The sequence below is a fragment of the Setaria viridis genome, chromosome 5 (assembly GCF_005286985.2).
Source record: "Setaria viridis chromosome 5, Setaria_viridis_v4.0, whole genome shotgun sequence".
Lineage (NCBI taxonomy): Eukaryota > Viridiplantae > Streptophyta > Magnoliopsida > Poales > Poaceae > Setaria > Setaria viridis.
The window spans coordinates 3,840,988-3,863,604 of record NC_048267.2 but is presented as its reverse complement, the minus strand read 5'-3'; the positions used below and the strand labels follow the sequence as shown (position 1 = coordinate 3,863,604).

At 42.9% G+C, this 22,617-nt stretch overlaps 1 protein-coding gene and 1 long non-coding RNA gene across 5 annotated transcripts; both read left to right on the top strand.

Moving 5' to 3' along the window:
• The first annotated feature begins 629 nt into the window (after positions 1–629).
• Positions 630–7,220, top strand: LOC140222714 (uncharacterized). Its single transcript, XR_011898158.1, has 2 exons — positions 630–1,903; positions 5,859–7,220. It is a non-coding gene; the product is annotated as an uncharacterized lncRNA (long non-coding RNA).
• Positions 7,221–7,915: 695 nt separating this feature from the next.
• LOC117856812 (putative protease Do-like 14) lies at positions 7,916–21,228 on the top strand. 4 transcript variants are annotated; one of them, XM_034739226.2, is made up of 13 exons: positions 7,916–8,142; positions 9,277–9,486; positions 9,676–9,741; positions 9,859–9,993; positions 10,087–10,214; positions 10,302–10,586; positions 10,779–10,909; positions 14,587–14,704; positions 16,405–16,497; positions 18,805–18,870; positions 18,964–19,046; positions 19,120–19,227; positions 20,640–20,881. In XM_034739226.2, the coding sequence occupies exons 2-12, from the start codon at positions 9,438–9,440 to the stop codon at positions 19,187–19,189; spliced, it is 1,224 nt and encodes a 407-aa protein (XP_034595117.1). In that variant the 5' UTR covers positions 7,916–8,142; positions 9,277–9,437; the 3' UTR covers positions 19,190–19,227; positions 20,640–20,881. The 4 variants fall into 4 exon arrangements, with proteins under 4 accessions (XP_034595117.1, XP_034595115.1, XP_034595116.1 ...); XM_034739224.2 differs by lacking the exon at positions 20,640–20,881 and adding an exon at positions 20,934–21,228 and having other exon boundaries at positions 7,918–8,142; XM_034739225.2 differs by lacking the exon at positions 20,640–20,881 and adding an exon at positions 20,934–21,228 and having other exon boundaries at positions 7,919–8,142; positions 9,348–9,486.
• Positions 21,229–22,617: the final 1,389 nt, after the last annotated feature.

Here is a 22,617-nt window from a genome sequence, read left to right as displayed (position 1 = left end):
CTTGATTTCCTTTAAAAAATTAATCTATACTACAAGAAAGGACCCACAGTTACACACTTCTACCCTCACAAAAGACCCACCAGCCAATCAGGAGGTGATAAAAATGTGTGACCAAAGGTACAAGGATGAAAAAAAACTTGATGATAGAAAACGTTTCAGCCGAAATCCACAAGACATCACAGAAGGCTGATCCGTCCAAGCTCGTCCAGTCCAAACTATGCCATTATTCCATCGATTAATTCCTAAACGCCATGGACCAATCTGCTTAGGGTTGTTTGGATATCAGGTTAACTTTAGTCTTGTCACATCGAATGTTCGGATGGTAATTAGGAGGGCTAAACATGAGTTAATTATAAAACTAATTGCAGAACTCCTAGGCTAATTCGCGAGACGAATCTATTAAGTCTAATTCATTCATCATTAGCAAATGGTTATTGTAGCACCATATTATCAAATCATGGACTGATTAGGCTTAATAGATTCGTCTCACGAATTAACCTCCATATATGTAATTAGTTTTATAATTAGACTATATTTAATAGGATTAAAGTTTAGCCCAGAGCCAAACACCCCTTGACCACGTGATTTGATTTCTCGTTGGCCCTCATCATATGGAGTTGTTCCACCGTTCGTGCAAATCTAGGCACCTTTTGAGTTCCTGACCGCCGCCGTGTTCACGCGTCCTCACCGCCTTGAGCGTCGCACGACATCACTACTAGCAGAAGCGGGCAAGCTTTGTTGGCTGTGCTTGACGACGACGGTGCCGTTGCAAGGCTGGGACCTCGCTATCATCCAGGCATCCAGCCAACGGGAAGAGAAGGATAAAGAAGATAAGAGAAGGGTAAACGACTACGGGGACACCGCGCCTGGGCGAGCCTCGCGCGCGACGTGCTCGACGACCGACCGCGTCGAGTGGGAGCACGCCCACCGTTTCCTCCGCGGCGACGCCGACTATGACTACGCCTACGACGACGGTGATGGGCCGCTCCAGGAGATGGCCGAGCACTTCGGGTGGGACCTCTCCGACGAGGAGGGATGGGGCCGCCTCGACCTCCGCCTCATCGGCACCTGCTACGGCGGCCGCATCCCAAGAAAGGGCGCCCGGAAGCAAAGCACCAGCAGAAGCGACAGCGACAGCAGAAGCAGCAACAACAGCTCCACCGGCAGCGCCAAGAACGGCTCCCTGTTCGACGTCGACGCTGACCCGGACGGCGCCAGGGGAAGCGGGATGAGAGGAGGGAGCGGATGCGGATGAGGAGGGAGGACCAGGTGAGGACGCCCAAGATGATTTCTACGTGTAATTGTGTCGAAATATTCCTTTTGCTGAGGTTTGCGATAACAAGGTCCTTCTGTTTTGTGACTAAATCAGGCATGCCATCGTGACCTGATTTGAAATATTGGAGTTTATTTTTAGCGTTCGAGCTGATATATTTTTAGAGGAATGTTTTTAGCAAAGCTCTTCATACGTCGTTTTGACGAATTTTTTGGGAACTTGAGTTGCTCCTATCGCTTCAGCGAACCCCTTTTCCCCAGTATCTCCTGGCCTACGACGGCGCCGCCACCTCCCGCGCCTCCCTCGACGCCCGCTGCCTCCTGCCCTCCGCCGGGCCACCAAGATCTGCGCCCTGCTGTCTGCGGCCGCTGCAGGGCTCCTCCGGTCCGGCCTCCAATCGAGCTCCGCTAGGCCGGGAGGCCACGCTCATCCCGAGCCGGCGTCCTCCCCTGCGGCCGCCAAATCCCGCGCCTCCTCCGCGCGTCTCCTGCGGCTGCCGCCTCCCGCGCGTCAGTTCGCTGCCGCCGGCTCCGTCACCCGCCTCACTGCCCTCCGCTCGCCTTCCTGCCCAGATCCCAGCCTACCTGCCCGTCCAGCCTCCTGCTCGCCTGAAGGTCACACCTGTTGGAGGTATGCCCTAGAGGCAATTATAGAGATGATGATATTCCATTTGTATCCATTATTTATGTTGTGTTCCTTGAATATCCATTAAATGCTACTTGAATTGATTTTGCAATTATGTGAATTGTGTGTGAAACTCTTTACTTGTATGGTTATTCTAAAGTTGTCCCTAGTCGGAGTTCTCGGAGTTCATGTGAGGACACACATGAATATTAGACTAGCACATGTATTAGTTGATGACTATGTTTCACAAGTCATGGACATGGAGATGTTGAACTAATAATGTGGGCACATGTGGAGACATGTGCTAGGACTGACCCAACACGAGAAGTAGTTCTCTCCTTAAACAACATATACGCTTTGTCCTTAGACCTGAGATTGTCGCATGTATTCAAGATGTGGATCGACCTACTTAGGGGCTATCAAACGCTACGCCGTAACAGGGTAGTTATAAAGGTAGCTTTTGGGTTTGTCAAGAAGCATGCTGTGAGACATGGTCAATCAAGATGGGATTTGCCCCTCTCTGATTGAGAGTGATATCTCTGGGCCCCTCGAGTGATCGGATCCGAAAATGCATGGCCATACTACGTAAGGTTAAGAGTTGACCTACAAAGGGATTCCGAATCACAGGATCGAGAAAGAGCGGTCGGCTTGAAGCTAGACCAAATATCATGAGGCAAAGGGAATAGCATGTATATAATGTTGTGATGGTTCGTCTGATATGATCTTCGTGTGCATATAGGAGTTGGCACATCTTGCTAGAGGCCGCTACCGACTATTGGGCCGAGTAGGAGTACTCGGGCCATGTCTATATGTATCCGAACCCATAGGGTCACACACTTAAGGGGCTGGAAGCCCAATTCGGATGTGATCCGAGTTGGATTAGGTTTAGAAGTACGAATGGGCCTCGGACCCAGAGGGAACCTCTATAAATAGAGGGGTGGGGGCGCCCTAGGGTTTACACCTTTTTGGCGAAACACATCTGCTGCGCCTCCCACACCCTCGCCTGTTGCATCTCACGGATCTAGCAGTCCAGCTTGCGACGCTTCCTCCCTGCACGTGTGGATACCTTGGAGGTGTTGCGCCTGCAGCACTTGGACGAGCCACGACGAGCCGCCGACGAGCCACCGACGAGCCACGACGAGCCGACGACAAGCCGTGGCACGAGGGCGATCTTGCTGCACGTGGACGAGCTGCTAAGGAGCTGCTGGACGTCGACGTGATCGACTACGTAGGACTACGTTGATCGACTACGTACGACTACGTTGATCGACTTCGCTGCATCGACGCGAATCTACATCTTCCGCACCAGTAGTGCGTCGAGTGATAATCCCGTGATCCTTATACGGCAGTTTTCCTGATTTACGCGGTAGAAATTTTTTGATTTGCGCTAGTGTAGCCTACCTCGTATCCCAACAACACCGAGCTCCTCCAAGGCGACGCCTGTAACAGCTGCCATTTTAGTCATTTAAAGTGACTTTGATAAATTGTAAATTGGAAGCAATTCAAGAAGAAAAGGAAAAGAAATTGGCCAAAAATCAAATTCGGGTCAAATTTGGCCGAAATTTGAATTTTGAATTTGAAATTCAGAAAAATTCAGCAAAAATATAGAATACAAAGTGTAAGAGTGACTAGAACTTAGGGATCAAGAATTTGGAACAGAAATGGTGCTAAATATCTCAGAGAAATCAAAGGAAGAAAAAGGAAAATTGAATTTACTGTTTACCGTCCGAAAATAGAAATTCAGAAAAACAGCAGCAGAGTCTCTTTTCAAAATCGATTTCTGGTGAATTTTTCGAATAAGTGAATCAAAACAACTACACCATGTCAAAGTATGTACTTTGGACTCTTAGAATTGGGTGTTGTTGGCCAGGAACATGGAAGGGAACAATTTCGAAATTGAGCTCAAAGTCAGCACATTGTCACAGTTGACATCACTGAAAATGGTTAAGTCTGAAACCAGCAGCATAGAGTCAACTTTGGACTTGAATTCAGAGCAATGTAGATCAAAAAGAGTAGTCGTTCTTGAGCAAAATGGAACCTTGGGATGTTGTAGAACACAATTGGGAAGGAGTTGGACTGAAAGGAGAGGAATTGGATCACTAAACTCAATCCCAAAGTGAAGCAAGTAGCACTATCGGTTAACTGACGAACTGAATGCCAATTTCAGATACATTCAGATGAACACGGGAAACAATTCAAAATTCAGCCATGTTTGATACTTATCTCGGGTCAGAGCCAAAATAAAAAGTGGAGGGTTCGAGTTTATCTCCAACTTCTATTAAGGCACTTGGGGACCGTTGGATTGGAAATCGGCCGTGGGAGTACTCTGAAGTTTTGGGCGTCAAAAGAAAAGGGGGAGAGGCGATGACAGAGCAGCAGGATGTGTCGCCGCCGCCATCGTCGGTCGCTCGCCAGCGCGACGACTAGGCCACCTCCTCACCACATAAGCCTATGGGTAGACCACAATGGCAGCCATGCGCACGGTAAGTTGTTTGTATATTTACCGCTCCCACGCCGCCGTTTCTACCGCTGCCTTTTTTTTTACCGCCGCCGCTTCCTTTGTCCGAGCCGCCGCCGCCGAGCAAAATTCCACCGCCACACCGCACCTCCCGTCGATTCCTTCCGTCCACACCTCCGCCTACACCCCACCAGCAACCCTAGCAGCTTGTTGCCCAGCTTCTTCGCCGGCACGCCTTGAACCACCGCCGCTTCTGTCCGCCGTCGCCGCGCCTTCCGCTCACGGTGAGCACTACCCTGCGCTGTTTCCCTTCCTCCTTAAGTAGTCGTAGGCAAGTCCTTAGGGTACTAGGATGGTGTAAGAGTAGTTGTTCGAGTAGTTTGTGCCGCCGTCGTGAGTAGCCGTGACCGGCCGAAGGTGTCGCCGCCCGCCGCCGTGGAGGGAGTGGCTCCGGCCATCTCCCGAGAAGCTGTTGCCGCGCACGGGTACGAGAAGGCATAGGGATGCTGTTCTGACCTAGCTTCGCCGCCGGTGGGGCGCCGGCCGGCGAGTCGCGCCGCCCCCTGTCGCGCGCGCGCGTTTTGGCGGGAGGAAGAAGAAGAGCCTGGAACTCGGGCCCGCGCGGCAGAGAGAGAGAAAGGAGGAGAGGAGAAAGAGGCCGGGGCGCGGCCGTCTGTTGGGCCGCGGCCTTGAAGCCCAGAAACGCGTGCGCGGTCGACCGTAAAAGAGAAAGGGGCCGGAGGCCCAATGGAAAGCAGGCCGCGCTCGCGAGAAAAGAGAAAAAGAAAAAGGGCCGTTGGGCCAGAAGAGGACCGAGGAAGGGAAGAATCGGCCCACGGGGCCCGTCAGGGGGAGAAAGGGGCCGGCGGGTAAGTGGAACAGTAGAATAGGTGGGTCCGCGCCGTGGGGCCCAGTGCGCGTGAGAGAGGGTAGCGTCGAGCTGAGTGAGAAAAGTTTTTCGGGGTGTTTTTCGGGAAAATTAGATTTCCTTTAGAAAGTAATTAGTTTAAATCCGATTTACACCATTTAAATCACAGAAATTTCTAGGAGTGTCCAAAATTAGTGAACCAATTTTGTTAGGCTTGTTTTATTTTCCTTTATGCATTAAAATTTTTACACCCTAGAAAAATAATAAAAATTCGGGTATTTATTTAATGCCTTCCTTTTAAGGTAATTAAATAAATACCTAATATTTATAAAATGTATAAAATATGAAATAACCTTTTTCTTAATCACAAATTATTCTTAACTCATAGTAAATTAGGTTTCAAGTTAGAAATTAATTATAACTTTTCCTAAAGATAAAAGAAAAAGCCTTAAGAAGGGTTAAATAAGAAAATAAAATTGAGGGCTAATCTTTTTAGGGTTTTGTGTGTTGACTTGCAACTTTATCATGATAATTTGTATAGTCCTTATTGGCTTGCAACTTTATCATGAAGGAAAGTTGTATAGTCTTTTATTCAAAAATTTGCATTCCTAACCCCTGCATATATTGTGCTATAGATCCCGAAGCACCAGAAGGAGAATATTTGGAATTTTCAGAAGGACCTTCGGAGTTCGAAGAAGTTTTTGAATTAGTCCCCTGTGAAGCCAACCCGTCAGAGAATACTAACTTTTTAAGCGATCAAGGTAAGCCCCGGTGCATTTATACCTATCTATTTTGGAGTCGTTATTTCATGTGTCCAATTATCGGTTATTTGCTATATGTATGCACTAAGTCTAGGAGTTGCTTGAAACCTATTCTTGTGTATGATCATGCCTTGTTTTAAGGACATCTTTGCCACTTGTTCCAAACCTTAGAAGATACCCAAGTCTAGAATTGCTTACTTGCTTACATACTTGGTTTACCAACATTAAGGAAAGACGTTTGAGTCATACATGTTGCTTATGGAAATAACTTGGAAAGTTGAAAGCGGACAGAAGCTAGAGATATAGTTCTGTCTGCTAGATTAATTTAGTTAAGGCCCGATTCGTTGTCTTAACCTTTGATCAAGTGATAAGCAGCTGATCACTTACTAGGTATGGGACCAGTAAAGCCCAGTAGGTTAGTAAACTCTATGATCGGGAATACTTCGTACCCGCGCTTGACGTGCTGGAGATTGGCAGGGTTGTAGCCTGAAACTCACATGGTGATTGGACCAGACGTGGGGTCCCATGTGGGGGTGCATCCCTGGGTCTGGGTAGTCGTATTCCTAATCATTGATTTTGCTAATCGAGAGGTTGTTATGTACGACCTGGACAGTCGTATAAAGCTGGTGATCAAGGTACTCTCCTGCAGGATGTAAATGGATCCGGATCGCCGCAATTCTCGGTTATGAATGCACTTGATCACTGTTGAGCATCGTAGTATCAATTCATGCAATATATATCTTTCTGTTAATATTTGATGTATGACTTAATATCTATGATTGCTTTTACTTTCTGCTCATCATTTAGAATGGTTAGGTAATGACTTAACCCAAATAAAAGATAAAACTAAGGCATCACTTGTAGTAAGCTTTTCGGCAAAAGTTGCATCAGCCAAATACACCAAAAAGCTATCATATACATCCCAAGAAAACTATTATATTGGTTAGTCGGGTAAGACTTGCTGAGTACCCCGTACTCAGGGTTTTCCCTTATGGCTATCTTTCAAAAGCTCCGCAGGAGGCTACAGAGGAGGAAACCCCGAAGCCCTAGGGTATTGTTATGAGTCTCACAATACCCTTAGAGAAGAAGTTTTAAATGCTCATCTCCTCCTGAACTGTTTATGTTTAAATCTTAGAACGCTGTCTAACACTGCACTGCTAATTTTGCTTCAATCTATGTTCTGTAATAACTCGTACCTTCTATATGTATGTAAAAATGTAATGTTTGTTGATGTTATCCCATCGCGGATACTATCAGGATGTATGGCTATGAAATACAACATGGATTCTTCGAGGAGTCCTAAGGACACTCGACGGACGACCGGATTTATACTGTTTTAAGTGCGTTTCGGATAATTGCTGCGTCGGCAGTAATTAGGCGCATTTAAACCAGTTTAAGTTGGACGGTTCCGCCACAACGCCCTCCCTCGAGCCTTCATCTGTGTCACTGTCCCCCCAAGAGCAAGGTAAAATTGCTGTCACTTCTTGATGGACTGCTCAAATGACAGATTGCTAGCCCACGTCTCAGGGGGCGTTTTCTTCCACTGACTTATTTTTAGCACGTGTCACATCAAATGTTTAGATACTAATTAGGAGTATTAAACGTAGACTATTTACAAAACCCATTACATAAGACGAATCTAAACGGCGAGACGAATCTATTAAGCCTAATTAAACCTAATTAATCTATCATTAGCAAATGTTTACTGTAGCAACACATTGTCAAATCATGAACTAATTAGGCTTAATAGATTCATCTCGCCGTTTAAATTTGTCTTATATAATGGGTTTTGTAAATAGTCTACGTTTAATACTCCTAATTAGTATCTAAACATTCGATGTGACGAGTGCTAAAAATAAGTCAGTGGAAGAAATCTGGCCCTCCATGTTTCGCTCTCGCAAGGCCTCTTCCTCGGCGAATCTGGATCTGGCACACGGGCACTCGATCACCTTCTAAGATACGGAGTATATAATATTATATATAATAAAGAAAAGACCACCCTCTCAATCACCCGCCCCAAATCCTCGGAATCCCTAGGGTGCAGCGGCCGGCGTAGCCGTGGAAAGTCAGGGAGTGGGTGTGGTGCGGAGGCGGAGGCGGACGCATGGGTGCTACCAGCGATCGGGCGGCAAGGCTAGGCAGGCAGCAGCGGGAGCAGGTATTTTTTTTTTGGGGGAATAGTTGTCATTATGGATCTATATCTATTGATTTGCTCGTACCCGGCCACTTGTGGACGGATCATCACCCCGGCAATTGGCGTTCCGTAGTTGGTTCCTAGACGCCTGGCTGGCCGCTCACATTTCGCCTAAGCGTTAAGGCAACTTTGTCCCCCATGAGCATTGGTTGCCGCTATATTTTAGTCCGGCATAATCCACTTGGACGCTTGGGGAGGTTACAGTGGCTCTGAATCTTTTGGTTGTTCGTGCTGTTGATTGGTTCATGATTGATGATTATATATCTGTTCCCATTACTGTGTGCCTAGGAGGCTAAAAACCATCTGAGGTAGTTTGTCATGTCGGCTCCGCCTGTACATTTGCTTATGCTTGCTTGCTTTTCTGCTCTGCTCTTCACCTATTGTAGCTTGGAAGTATGGCTTTTTACAAGATTATGGTGCCTTTGGCGTGCTACTCTTTTTTTTCCCTCTATATGAAGGGGGCCAAGTGGTGCTTGTTTACACAAGCTGTGAACTTGTGATGACACTTACCGCGAACTTAAATCTCAGTGGTGTAATTGGTCACCATAATGCATCCTATATTTGCATGCTTGTTGTCTTGTGAAAGCGTATCTTTATATTCTGCTAAAATAGAGTTCACAAGAAGTTTTTATAAAAGCGCTACATCATCTCTACTGCTTTATGATATTAAGCAAGCATTGAATGGGCAGAAAATACAACCTACAGTTTTGAATATAAGCCCATCATAAAATTAAGAGAACTATCCTTTTAGGTACTAGGCTCCTCTATAAGTGCATAGCTTCTAGTAAAGGTTTTATATATAGAATTTTTCCTTTTATACTCTAGGCTATGCTTCTCCACATATTTATAGAGTGAAGGCAATTCCATTTAATAAAATTTAAAATGCACCTACCAATCCTTCACTATGGCATGTGTACTATTGAAATGCACATGGCTTATTCTAATTATTTGGTAATATTATGCCATTAGAGCTTCTGTTGGTTAAAACATATTCGTTAAGTATTGAATGGCAAGTTGAAATTGGGGGTTAGGGTAAATACACCGCCTTAGTGAACCATTGTGTGTGCATTGAAGCTAGTACTTCCCTACTATTTTCAGGTAGCTTTTGTCACTGCCTACTTTTAACATAACTCAATGATGTGGGCTCTCATCCACTCCTGGTTTGGAAGATGCTGAGAGAGGATTAAGGCTGTGGAAGGATAGGAGGAAGGGAAAAAGCAAGCATTCAAAAGAGGAAGAAGACTTCATCAATATCTACAATGCGTAAGAGGTGGAGGACTCCGTCTCGGTTTAACTTCAAGCGAGAAGGTTAACATAGTGCAATCACTTGCCAATGCTTCACAGTCCATGGAGTGTTCAATATTGTGTTAATATTATTCACTATTCACAATTTACACTTTATTATTCATGGTCATGGCACATTTTTCATCATTGTTCCTGCATATGGCATCCGTTCTAATCATGTAACCTTTTTCGTTTTTCGCCCTATTGCACCAGACCTCACGAGTGCATTACGCAAGGTGCACCTTCCCCGTGGCTATCCTATACCATCTGAACATTCTGGCAAGTTTCTATCTTCCATTTTACTGACCTGACGGCACACCCTTCCTCATTATTTCGACATGTTTACTAAGATTTATTCTATCACATTGGTATGCCATACTGTTATCTTTTTCTAAGTAGTGGGCATGCGATTGGTGAATACATTTGAAGAGCATTTTGGTGACTTGGATGGCAACAATGAAGAACATGCTAGGGTTAAATTACTTGCTTCAAGCATTTCTAAGTCAGTTGTCTCCCTTGCTTCATTTAAGGGTAATGAACTAATACTACAATTATCTCTTTAAGGGAATTCCGTACTTTTGTAAGGTGACCCTAATCAATATCTAAAATCCTTGTGTTATGTAGGGAGTGTGAGGCATTTTGTATGCACTGGTATTATTTTTGGACACATGCCATCTGAAATGAGTATTCTAACTTCTGCTAGCTTGGTTAGATGCCTTGGAGATAAAGCTAAGTTTGTTAATAAGTTGAAGGTTAGTTCTGCTAGTCATTTGTATTCTACCATTGTTTCTTTAGGAGTTTTGCTTGATCAGTGTTATATAATTGTCATTTTGTTGCAGATTAAGGTGCGCCTGCCCAGTGGCAAGTTAGTTGTAGGGAAGTTATGGAAATATGATTATAAATATAATATTGCTGTTGTCAAGACCAAGTCTTTCCCGGAATTTCATGCAGCTCACGTTCATAATGGTGTCCAATTTAATTCTGAGTTGTTTCAAGCTAATCTGGTAGCTATTGGACGTGGTTATGAATCCGGAGAACTAATGGCTTCAGGTGGGACACTACTGCATAAAACTAGCAGACTTGATAGCCAAGAACTTATGATCTCCACTTGTAAGATCACAAAGGTATTTCCTTTGTCTCATCTTCTAACTATGGTGGAAGCATTAATTAAGTAGAACTACCAATCTGACAAGACTAGGATGTGGTTAGTTTGAATTAAAACTTTTCACATGTTCTTATGGAACTGCATTCATACTGTGGTATAGATGGATTGTTTAAAGCAATACTTGTTCACTAACACTTTAATGTTGTGCTAGGCTGGGATTGGTGGTCCCCTAATTGATTCGAGTGGAAACTTCGTTGGCATGAACTTTTATGCTAAGGATGAAACACCTTTCATGCCAGTCAGTATACTTCTGAAATGTTTGAAGCACTTTGAGATATTTGGGTACGTGTTCATTTCCTTCTTTATACACTTGTGGTATAATTCACTTGTGATTGCATGCTTCTCTATTTCAACTACAGTTTGTTAGAGATTGGGTGTGGACTCTTAATTATTGAAAGGATGATGTGTTGGTGACTTGTTTAGTTGGTTCTTGAATTGCTAACTATATGGTTGAAATGATTGGAAGCAGCTAAAACTAGCATGGTTACATGTTTTGTCTTGTTCTATTTAAAGAAATGTGTAGTACCTTTTCTTTTTAACAGCACTTAAAATTTAAAAATCCATAACCATAGAGTTCCCATAAGGGCACCAGTTTGTAGGTAAATTAGCACAATAGGTTTTCTTGGCAGCTTTATGTAATTTGTAATGCAGATGTTTTAAGGACCAGTTTTGCCCATAGTAACCGGACTGGTGGTTTATCCAGAAACATCAAAAGCAAATACTGGTCCAGCTCAGATCCTATCTGAGGGACACCACATGCTGTCAAGAATAAGGACGTGGACTAGCAAAATGGTAGAATGATGATGATTGACTGGCTTGCATTAAACTGCCCGTGTTGAATCAATCAACATTCAACAAGTCATGGGTGGAATACCATCTACCATCTTAAAAATGAGGGAACCTTTTCTTTTTGAGGGCTCAGGTTAAGGTGGTATACAGACTGCAAAGCCTCCACTGATGCTGCAGTGGATAACGACCCAGCTGACTGTCCAAGGTTCTTATGTCAATCATCTATAAGCGCTATTTTTTACAAGGATGTTAACAACAACTGTTACACTAAATTGTTATCTCCTTAGAATCAACACTTAGACTGAGGGACCACCGATTGGATTATTAAACTTGTGAACTAGATGGTTGGGCAGGTTCATGACCTGGCAGTTTCAGTACAGTTCTGCCTGCCTGTTACTCCATCACAATCATGAATTTGTCCTTCAATATCCTTTTTGTCCTCGCTAGTTATCTTTTCTACATGTGAGCTCCTTGCTTTCCTTTCTACTGTCCATGATCTAGCAGTGCTGCAGTTTTCTTGAAACCTCTGTTTCTGTGCATCCGATTGCTTAAAAAAAAACAGGCAGGCTTATAGTTGCCCTTAGATTATCTCCCAAACTTCAATTTTCAAACAACAACAACACTTCAAAGTGGTGAACTAGATCCAGTTCCCCTGCAGTTTTGGTGCCCTGGTCTTTATCCAAGCAGGGTGCATGAATTTGTGGTCTACTTGGAAGATATTTATAATTTTCCCTCTGTATGGGGATGCAGTTGAGGCCTGTAATTTGTTGGACACAAGAAATCCTTAGTGTATTCCCCTTGTAATAGCTACAGGGAGGTGTTGGATAGGCAAGTAACTGAGATGAATGTGGTAGGTACACAGTACATGTGATATGTTCCACACCTCATAACCGCAAATAATTTCAGTAGTTTGCAAATTCTTTCTAAATTGCACACGATAGTACATGAGTTAGCTGTTCATTCTGGGAGAAATCAGAATTGGATTCGGCTGTGTGAAATTTCAAAAGTTACATATGACTTTAAGGTTCACAAAAAAATGTGTCATTTGTGAATACACCACCAAGACTGAATTGAGCCTCTGCTCCCTGTTTTGCAATTAACAGTACATCGATGAGCATACAGGACTGTTATTTCAAATCGAAACACATTTGATTAGTGACTTGGACTGCAGCCCCTGATTTGAGAAACTAAACTTTGCAAAATCTTGTCAGTTACTCAAAACAAGCAATTTTGAAACTGAGATACTGAAACTTGAATAAGTACAAACATAACATAGTTTACATATAGTCAGTTAAGTTCCATGCTTTTAACTTCTTCAATCACACATGACAGAGCCTTGATTTTGTAGCCCATAAACATCCATCTCTTGATTTATCGCATCCTTGAAACATTGGAGACAAGGATTTCGTCTGCACATCCATAGCATGCAATAATTATAAGCATCTTGATATTGAATATTTTTACTTGATTTTTAGTTTGTTCTTTCGTGCTGACTTCTATTAGCACCGGACAGTCAAGTGCATGTTCTCTTTTTTTAAAAAAAAACTAAGATATGCATATAAAGTTTTTGCTATGTGGCACTTGTTTTGTACCATTTCTTTTTCTTGGGTCTTCCTCTATTTGATCCAACAGCCTCAGATCTTGGAAGTTGTATGCATCACTTTGCTGAGCTTGTTTATCATCATTATCTGAAACATCAATAGGTTCACCATGATGAATTTGTAGCAGTTAAGTCTCCAAACTGGTTTTGGAAGTCATCCATTCTTTGGCAAAAAGTTCTTATGTTCATCCTTGATATTGTAGACGCTCACAGCTTACCCCAAAATCCTGTTGTTGAATATCATCCATCTTTCGATGGGGAGACCTTTTCTCCTCTCCTTGATACTGAACAAGGTCACCCTCTAAATCTTTCCTTCCCAAGTTATCCATTCTTAATGGGTAACTCAAGCCTCTACTAAAACATACAACATGCTGTGCTGCTACCTGCTACTTTGAAGTCATGCACCCTGTTGAACTTCCTACTGATATCTGATAGTGCGCAGTTTTTGCCTCAATTTCAAGGCCTGCATTTGCAATATCATGGACTTTACTGGAAGTAAGGCATTGCTTTCCTTTAGCAAACTGTGTTGCTAAGACATTAAGTCAGCCTCAAGCAAAGCAATACCTCTATGTATATTTACCTTCATACGAGAGGTTCATCGACTCAATCAATGGAGAGCTCTAATTTTTTTGTGCCTTAAACCTTGAATCCTGTTACAAATTTAGTGAGTGTTCAAAATTACTTGTGTCATAAAACATCAATTTCTAAATTAAAAGGGTCAGGAAGACTTCTGTGATCTCGTATATCAGCTGTTGTGTTAATTAAATTATGGATGCATTATGATTCCGCAAGAAGCATCACTAAAGCTTAATAGTAGTTGATAATGAATTTGTAGATTCAAAATATGCTAAACTTGCTGTAAGAGGAATAGATTGCGTGTAATCTGTGGATTGTATATTTGTATTGCATGCAAACTTCTGAGTTGTCATCAAGTAACTAAATAGTACAGCAATAAGTGCAAAACGAGACAAAAGAAACAAAAACACATAACAAGTTCTTAAATTGGTTTGTCACTGTCAATCCAGATTAGGATGGCTTCTTGATGCCCCACCTGAGCTGGTGGGCATATAAAAATAAAAAGTACCTGATATAGTTTGTTCTCCGTGCTGAAATATGATTATTTTTAATTTATGTTTGTAAGATGCAACAAGCTGACAACTCCCAAGCTGTTTAGCAAAATAGCAACAACCGCAGTTGGTTTCACCAAGCTTCCAGCTACCGGCAAAAGGGCTGACAGTAGACACAATCACTTTAACTACATCCTATTAATCTCACTAGAAACCAGCTGCCCAAGCCACTAGTAGCCAGCAAGCATAGCTTCAATACCTTTAATTGTACTAATCTGGTTCGCTGTTCTCTGGGAAGTAGTTTCCAAGACTCATTGGCTAGCCTTGGTTCTGGCTTCATTTCCATAAAGTAGCTAGCTGATCCAAGTACCTATTTGGATGTTCTGCCATGCAATTTTGCATTGTTTTATTTGGCTAACTGGTTTTGTTATTAGTAAATGTAGTTGACATGAACTAATTTTACTTATTTTTAATCATGTGTCAAATTTGTGTATTTTATGCAGGAGAGTTGTACAACCATGGCTTGGCCTCAGGGTTGGGTCGCTTAGGGCTGAAAAACTGAGTATCTGTGAAGAAATACGCAATAGATTTCCACAAGCACATGGCATTTATGTGGAGATGGTGAATATTTTTTACATGCATTCGATTTTTTCCAATATTCTCCATTCTTCTGTTGCTAATCCATTTTCTTGTGCATTTGTTTTCTGCTCATATGATGATTGCTGGACTGTTTCTGAGGCAGGAATAGCTCCAGGTTACCCTGGTTATGCTTAACTATTATGATTGGATTCAGTTTTTGTGTTTGATAATTCTTAAATCTAAACCCATCTTACTAGGGAAAACATTATGAGTAAAATCAGAACTACTAAGAATCGCAATCAGAAATTTGGACTAACAGGTTTAGATAAATATAATAAAATATCTAATGGCTGTATTTCCCAAAACCTGCAGTATTGTTTCTTCTTTTCTATTCTCCAAATTTGATAACCCGTGACTTTGTGGAGAAGAATAGGCACACCTGCATTCAGGCCTGACAAGGGTGATCGTGCCCATTGTTCTTTTCGAGACGAGGCTCGACACCATTTCCATTATGCAAATGGAAATGCCAGAAGTTTGATACACTACAGAGTATCTTAAGGCTCCTAGACTATCTACAAAGTGATTGTGCCCATTTGTTAGGATTACTTAGTCTCATTTACTGTTGCAATTTATTTATGTGCTTGAGCTGAAGATAAAAGGACAATGCAGTTCTGGCTGAGGCTGTGATGCATAAGTACTCCCAGGGTAACTGTTGTGAATCTTTTGTATTTGTGATAATCGCCATCCAGTAATGCATGTATAGCATCAGATAAACCAATGTTATGGATGCTGAGGCCTGCCTATCACTATCATTTTCTCTTACCACCATAGAAGTATAAACATGACAGCAAGCTAAAAGATTTTTAATACATTTGATATGGATGTATAAGGCTACTCCTAATGGGAAGTATGATACACATTAATTAGGTGCGACATGAGCAACAGCTTGGGCACAAAACCTGACCACTGGAAACCACACAATAGCATTAGGGTGTTGTTGTTTCATATGATACGTGTTTTGGGTCCATCTTCATAGACGTGACATTGAACAACAATTAATTGGCCTGTGAGTCTAAGAAACAACATCAAGACACTATGATTTTGGAGTGTATATTGTACTTGTATTTCTATGACATGGTAGCTTTGGAGAAAATGATTTGAGACAATGCATTGGGAGTAGCCACGCACTTACCATGGATTTGGTGAGAAATTGGGTAGAAACTGACTTGATATTGATTTTGAATTGATTTTTTCTTTTTTGGACAAGTCTTGGTATTGTAATACTTGCTAGCTGTCTGGTGAAGTGGTAACCTGGCAAAAATCTTTCTGTTCTCCAGCAGGGATAATCTGAATCTGATGCTGGAAGCTCTGGTTTCCATCTGAGTATGACTGTGCAGACTGGAGAACCATTTAAACTTCTTTTGGTTTCCACATGAAGCATGATCGTTTTTTTCCAAATCCTCTGTATTTCAATTGTCCAAATATTTAATCAATCGGTTAAATATTTGTAAGCTATATTGGTTTATTATAACTTCCAGAATTTTGTTTGGACAACAAAACTAGGTATCCGTATTAGTTTTTATATGCAGCTGGAAATTGGGTTATCAATTGCTTGAGTGCAAACACAAATAGGACAATTGCGGGTATTTTTTGAAAAATGAGTGACCTTTTGAGAGTAAATACTAAAGCAACACGATTTATATTGTTTCTGTTAGCATTTAACCCAATAATTTTCTTGGTAGGTTTCCGAGGGATCTCCAGCAGCAATTTCTGGAATCAAAGTTGGTGATCTTATTTCAACGCTTGATGGAGTTGCCCTGTCGAATGCACAAGAGGTTTGGTTTATTTTCTGAAGTTTGTTTTCGGGGAATTTTAATTTTTTTCAAAGTTATCCTGCAAAATCAGGCTTGCACTCATTTTGATTTATGGCTAAACCATGACATTTCAATATTTCACACGAAGCAAAATATATAAGGCAGACTGCAGGCCTCTGTAACTTTCAAACTTGCTGTGTTTGCCCATGCTTTCATTGTTAGGAATACCTCTTTTTTCATTTTATAGAAATGATGATTTTGTAAGAGCACCTGGATGTTTGAACAGGGGCATATATTGATTTGGCAAACAAGTGAATAGCATGTTCCATGATGCGAAGTTAAGCTGTTTCTAGATTGCAAGATTGTGGCCGGACAACAGGATGTACCAGAATAAATAACCCTAGTCCAGTGGCAATTGTTGTGTAGTGCATGTGGCTTTTATATAATAGTATCTGTTGCAAACTTGTAGATCTTAATTTTAAATTGAACTAACTGTATTATTTTTTGCATTTGCTGACCATGTAGTATTATTTGATATCTCAGGGAATAAGTAGACCTAGTGCAGCTTATTTTGGAGTATTCTGGATATAGTTTGATAGATTGATGGCTTGTTCATTCTGCATTTCTGAAGCTAAACCGCTGGTTTGCTTTTTACAGCATGTTGTTGCAAGCCAAAAATGAACTATACCAAGGAAAATTGTACTATGTTAAAATTGAAGAAAATAGTTTGCTTGCAAAAAAGAAATAAATCATAATTGATTAATTTGTCACCTTACTGCCTACTGCCCACAAGTTTTGGTTCTGATGGCAGGATAGGAACTTGTCACTGAATGATTAGTAACTTGCAAAAAACAACAACATAACTACTGATTGAAATATTATTCTTCACATTACTGCCTATTTCCCACTAGTTTTGGTTCTGAACTTCTAATGCTAAATCAGGACCTTGTCACTAGAAGAATTACCCACTATGCTGTGAAATGGAACTTTCATGTAGTGTTTTGCTACAAAATTGCTATACTAGTTTTTAAGATGTCTCCTTATCGTTAGGAAAAGAGCACGAGATTCAAAGAAGAAGAAATGGTTCTCTACACTTGAGATGAGCCATCACTTCTTTTAGAAAGTATAAAAGAAGAGTAAATTTCATAAAACCTAGGGTTTTGTGGCCATATTGTCACAGGACCCAGGTTATACGGAGCGTGCCACTTAAACCCAGGTTTTATTGTACTACCATTTCACAAAACTCCACCCTTTTACATTTCATCTCAAATTCCGACATGTGGATCTAAAGTATGGGATGATACTGCGCTTATGATCAATTAGGCGAGCACCACAAATGGATTCATCATGAGCACCATGTCATTCTGTATTTTAGACCCACATGTCAGATTCCAGGAAAAATATAATGTGGGGTTTTGGGAAACACTAGTTCCATAAATCTTGGGGTTTTTTTACAAGGTAAATCTTGGGGTTTAGTGATACATACGGTAGTACTTGGGGTTTTGTGACACTAGGGCCATAAAATTTAAGGTTTTATTAAATTTATTACTCTATAATAAAGAAATCTTGAATTATCTAGCTTGTATTGAGGATCTGATTTATTCATATGAAGCTCCACAAAATGATGAACTCCATGTTCCAATCGTTTTTGTATATTATGCAAATACGATGGATATGTGTGTAGGGGAACAATAAAGTTAGATTTTTTTTTCCTGGGTGCATAATTTGAATTCCACTATTAAATTATTCTTTGCATACACATCAGGGTGTCTCCAACAAGGTATGCTCAGCTAGGTATAGGTTGATCCATGTCATCGTTTGTCCCACTCGTAGGAAAAATAAAGAGAGAAGATTGCTAGCTACTAACAAGTAGTCGATGTTAACAACATGCAGATTTAATACCCCTATTAGGCTATTACATGTGGATCCATATTAAATTACAAGAGCATGCTATAGATAGTCGGGTTATCTATTGTGTTATATGCAGATGAAATGGACAATTTTTATAACTAGTAATTGACAATATTGTTGGTGATACCGCCCTTATGTGTGTGAGTAGTGCTTTTTAAATCTCAAGATCAGTATTTATCATACAAGCATTGCACTCAATGTTGCTATGTTTCTTAGGAATCTTACAAGTATCCTAAACTTGGTAAGCTGGTGTTTGGTAGTGTCAGGTTTGCACACTTATACTGTAAGGTACAAAAAGTATGCATCCCGTAAATGGTGTGTCTCTGTGTGTAGATTCATTATTCCAACATAGCCCTTTGTAAGCATGGCATATTTTGACTTAATTAGCGCTTGATGGATTTAATTTTATCCTGCCAGTTTCATGAGTTGATTTTGGACAAGGCAGAGTGTGCTTTAAAATGTTCTGAAGGATTGGTTTTCGAGGTATGTTGCAGTACTTGTGTTATGCAGTTGGGATGCTTCGATATCCATGCATTAATTGCCCATTTATATCTATACTGTTGCACTCGGGAATAGGTTTATGTTCTCAGGCCAAGTGATTGCTCTGGATTTGTTGTCACTCTTAATGGTGAGGAGGTCACTATGATCAAGCAAAACAGGTTCTTCCTGACACACCGTAACTACTAAATTGAAATTTTTGTGTCTGTTTTCATCAAGTTTCTCCAATTACAGCTGGCCTGTACCTGAGGTTGAGTGGCTGGATCCAAGCACAAATGACAACTCAGATTTTACTATGTGGTAAAATCCTGTGACTTACAGAGCTGTGCCTCTCTGAATTATGTGAGTATCTCATTTGTCTTCACTGTCTAGATTGAAAAAAGCACAAAGTATATATGTAAGCACTAGGTGAGTCCATTTAGGAGAAACATGGGTGAGAATGGATACAAAGTTTTGGACCTTCATCATTTTGGTAGTCCCTCTGTTCCAAAAATATAAGGGTGCGTTTGGATGTAGATATTGGAGGGCTTGGCATTGGACTGAGTTCAATACCAATTCAGCTAGGATATTGAAATGGGGCACAATTCGAATTCAACTGTTTGGATGGCTACTGTATTGTCTTGTGGAATCGTAGGAAGAAATCCAATTCGAGATCAGTTTGGACGTGCAAAAGGATGAAATCGGAATCTGCTCAAACTGTCCATCCCTTTGCCCGTTCTTCGCCGGCAAGCCAAAGAGCTCCTACCGTTGCCCATGGAGAAGAAAGTGGTGGTGCTGTGGAGGAGGGTGTTGTGCCGGCGGGGGGAGCAGCACGGCGAGCGGAGGGCATCACTATGGAGGAAGGGGCCGCGCCGGTGGAGGGGCGCCCAGCCCTGTGGAGGCTGCGCAAAGGCCAAAGGCCATTCTTGCATTTAATGTACAATTGAGGAGTGTTGCGCAGGTGGAGGGGTGCCTAGGCCCGGTGGCGGAGAGGAGGGTACGCCAGGGCACTCGAGTCGGCGGCGGAGGGGAGCAGCACTTGCGGAGGGGCGCCCAGCCCTGTGGAGGGGAGTTACCTGCGCCGCGCCCCCACCTCGTCGGAGAAGACCGCGCGTGCGCCTCCGTTGACTCGCTGAGAAGGCCACGCGCGTGCCACCCTTGCCGCGCCGCCCTGGCCTGGGCGGAGGTAGCCCGCGTCACCTTGGTTTGTGGTGGAGGTAGGCGCACCGCCCTAGTTTGTGGTGGAGGTAGGCCGCGCTGCCTTGGTCGGGGGCATAGGTCACCTGTGCCACTATCGACTCGCCGGAGAAGGGCGATATGTGAGGGTGGGGGGGGGGGGGGGGCAGGGAGAGGGAGAGATGCGGGAGAAGGGGGAGAGCGATTTCCACCCAATACGGAGCGGGATGGCTCGGCATTGCGGGAGGTGGTGCCGCAGTGTGCTGAATGCCGTACGGTATTGGAGAAAGATTCCAGCCATGAATTCCAAGACCATCCAAACAATAGAATTCGGGTGCACCAATACCAATTCCAAATTCTGAGCTTCAATATCTACATCCAAATGGGGTGTAAGGCATTGTAATGTAGTCGCAAGTCAAACTTTTCTTTGACCAAGTTTATAGTTTTGTCTACAATACCAAATAAATGCACTATCAAGACATTTCGTGGTGGATTTAATGAAACTGATGTTGTAGATTTGGTCAAAAGTAAAAGAAGTTTGACTAACAGAGGGAGTAGAAGTGATAGCCTTGATACAAAGCAACTTTTTTTTTTGTAAGGTTAAAGGACAGGCTGCATCCAAGCTTTAGTAAGAAAAGAAGGCTTGACCTGGCCTTGTGCGGCTGTATTTGCCTCTTCAAAACCTCTCATGCAACAAAGCGCCGTATGCTGATGGCCAATTTTGGGACTTCGACAATTAGCGCACTGTATCTTGGTTGGCTCATTGAATCTTAACCCTAAGATCTAAAACTGAAGGAAAACACCGGATGCTGTTAATAGCACGTTCCCTGCTTTATTCAAACATAACCTTTTTCCCGCATGTGTTTAATAAATATGCTACTGCTTTGTTTCAGATGTGAAGAATCCTAGCGGGTACGAACTACACTATGAATGAGGAGCAGTGTTGTGTTTGTCAGGTCGCTGTTCTTAAATATAATTTATAAGTATTTGTTGTCTGATTCATATTTTGCAGCTGAGTTAGAGAACATGTTTGCACCCTTGATAGTGCCTCGGCCGTTGTCAGATGTAAGATAGCGCTAAGCAAGATTCGTCTTAATATTGTGTAAGACTACTGTTTTTATGTAGCTAGCTTATTATTAAACTTGCTAGCATGGGATTTGTTTAGTTATGCTGCCCAACATTGTTTCATTGCGGATTTTCAGCAGATCAACATCTGAAATTGGGCACGCAATTGAATATTGTGCAAGTTCTATTCAATATTCGTTATATAGCTGCGCATCACTAGGATGAAACATTCACAAGCACATCGAGTGGTATGCGCCACGCGATCCCCTCCGAAGCCAGCACGCATTAGATTTCTTTTGGGGGAAGGTGGAACTATCACCAGCTGGTGATATTAGAGCAACTTCAAGAGTTTCTAAAAAATGTTCTTCCCAAAACGAGGTATCGGGGGTTATGTTAAAAAAAATTTCTTCAAAAAACATATTAGTTCATAGCAGATCGCTAAAAATTACCTTCATAATTTAAAATAGGTCACATCATCGTATTGGGTCCATTAGGATCCGTTGTTTTTTTTTCCCACTATCATGACTAGGAGCTCCCTCGCGTCGCGATCTCCAGTGGCGCCGTCGTCGTGATCAGGAGCCCTCTCGCATCGCGATCTCCATCGCTGTCACGATTTTCCTCCATCCATCAAAATCAGTCGTCGAGGTAGCGGAAGTAGGCGGTCATGAAGGTGAGCAGACCGGACTCGGAGTGATCGGTGATCTGGTACCAGGAGCGTGCCACGAGCGGGTGCGGCGTCGTGGTTTCCCCTCGGGCCGCCCGGTGGCACAGCAGCGCGATGGCATTGAGAATGATGTTTGAGACGGGGTTGGCGAGGCCGAAGCAGTCACGCGACCCCCAACCAGCAATAATCATCAAGTCAATAAACGCTACCCATGTCTTGCAGCTTCTAAACTGAATTATTACAGTATTATTAATTGAATCCATTGATGTTTCTAGACGATCATTGACACTGACACGGACGAGTGGCATCGGGAGATTTGATCACCCCCAAACAGCCGTGGAAATCCCCCAAAATTCAAGCATCTTCTTCCCTGGTAGGGAAGCAGCATCTTTCTCTTATCCGCTTCTACCGCGGCCGAGAGCCTCCCACTCTAGCGGCCAGTGGTACGCCACTACGCTGTCCCGCTCGCTCCCCTTGAGCGCCATGGCTCGCTGCGCCGCCCAGCTGCTGCTGCTGCTCCTCCTAGTGGGGCCACTCTAGGCGTCCGAGGCGGCAGCAGCGGTCCCCTCGCCTCTGCTCTCGTGGGACCCCATTGCGCTCAAGGACTGTCCGTCGCCCCGCCGCCGCTGCGCACGCGGGAAGGGTCGGCAGCTCGCGCTCGCGGGAATCGGGATTGGGAAAGAATGCACGCCGTGAATATACGTGGAGCGAGAGGGTTTTTTTTTTCGCATTGCCAATCTTTTGGGAAGTTTCAGGGGGACTATTGGAGTTCGTTTTTTCTCTATTTTCCCTAAAGAAAGTATTGGGTAAGATTAGCAGTCTTTTGGAGTTGTTCTTACCCACCGGGA

What these genes read in the sequence shown, in the direction of transcription:
- LOC117856812 (XM_034739224.2), top strand. Translation starts at nt 9,438, where the DNA reads ATGCGTAAGAGGTGGAGGACTCCGTCTCGGTTTAACTTCAAGCGAGAA. An exon ending in CCACTTGTAAGATCACAAAG is followed by an intron (nt 10,587 to 10,778) that starts GTATTTCCTTTG and finishes ATGTTGTGCTAG; the next exon opens with GCTGGGATTGGTGGTCCCCT. An exon ending in AAGCACTTTGAGATATTTGG is followed by an intron (nt 10,910 to 14,586) that starts GTACGTGTTCAT and finishes TATTTTATGCAG; the next exon opens with GAGAGTTGTACAACCATGGC.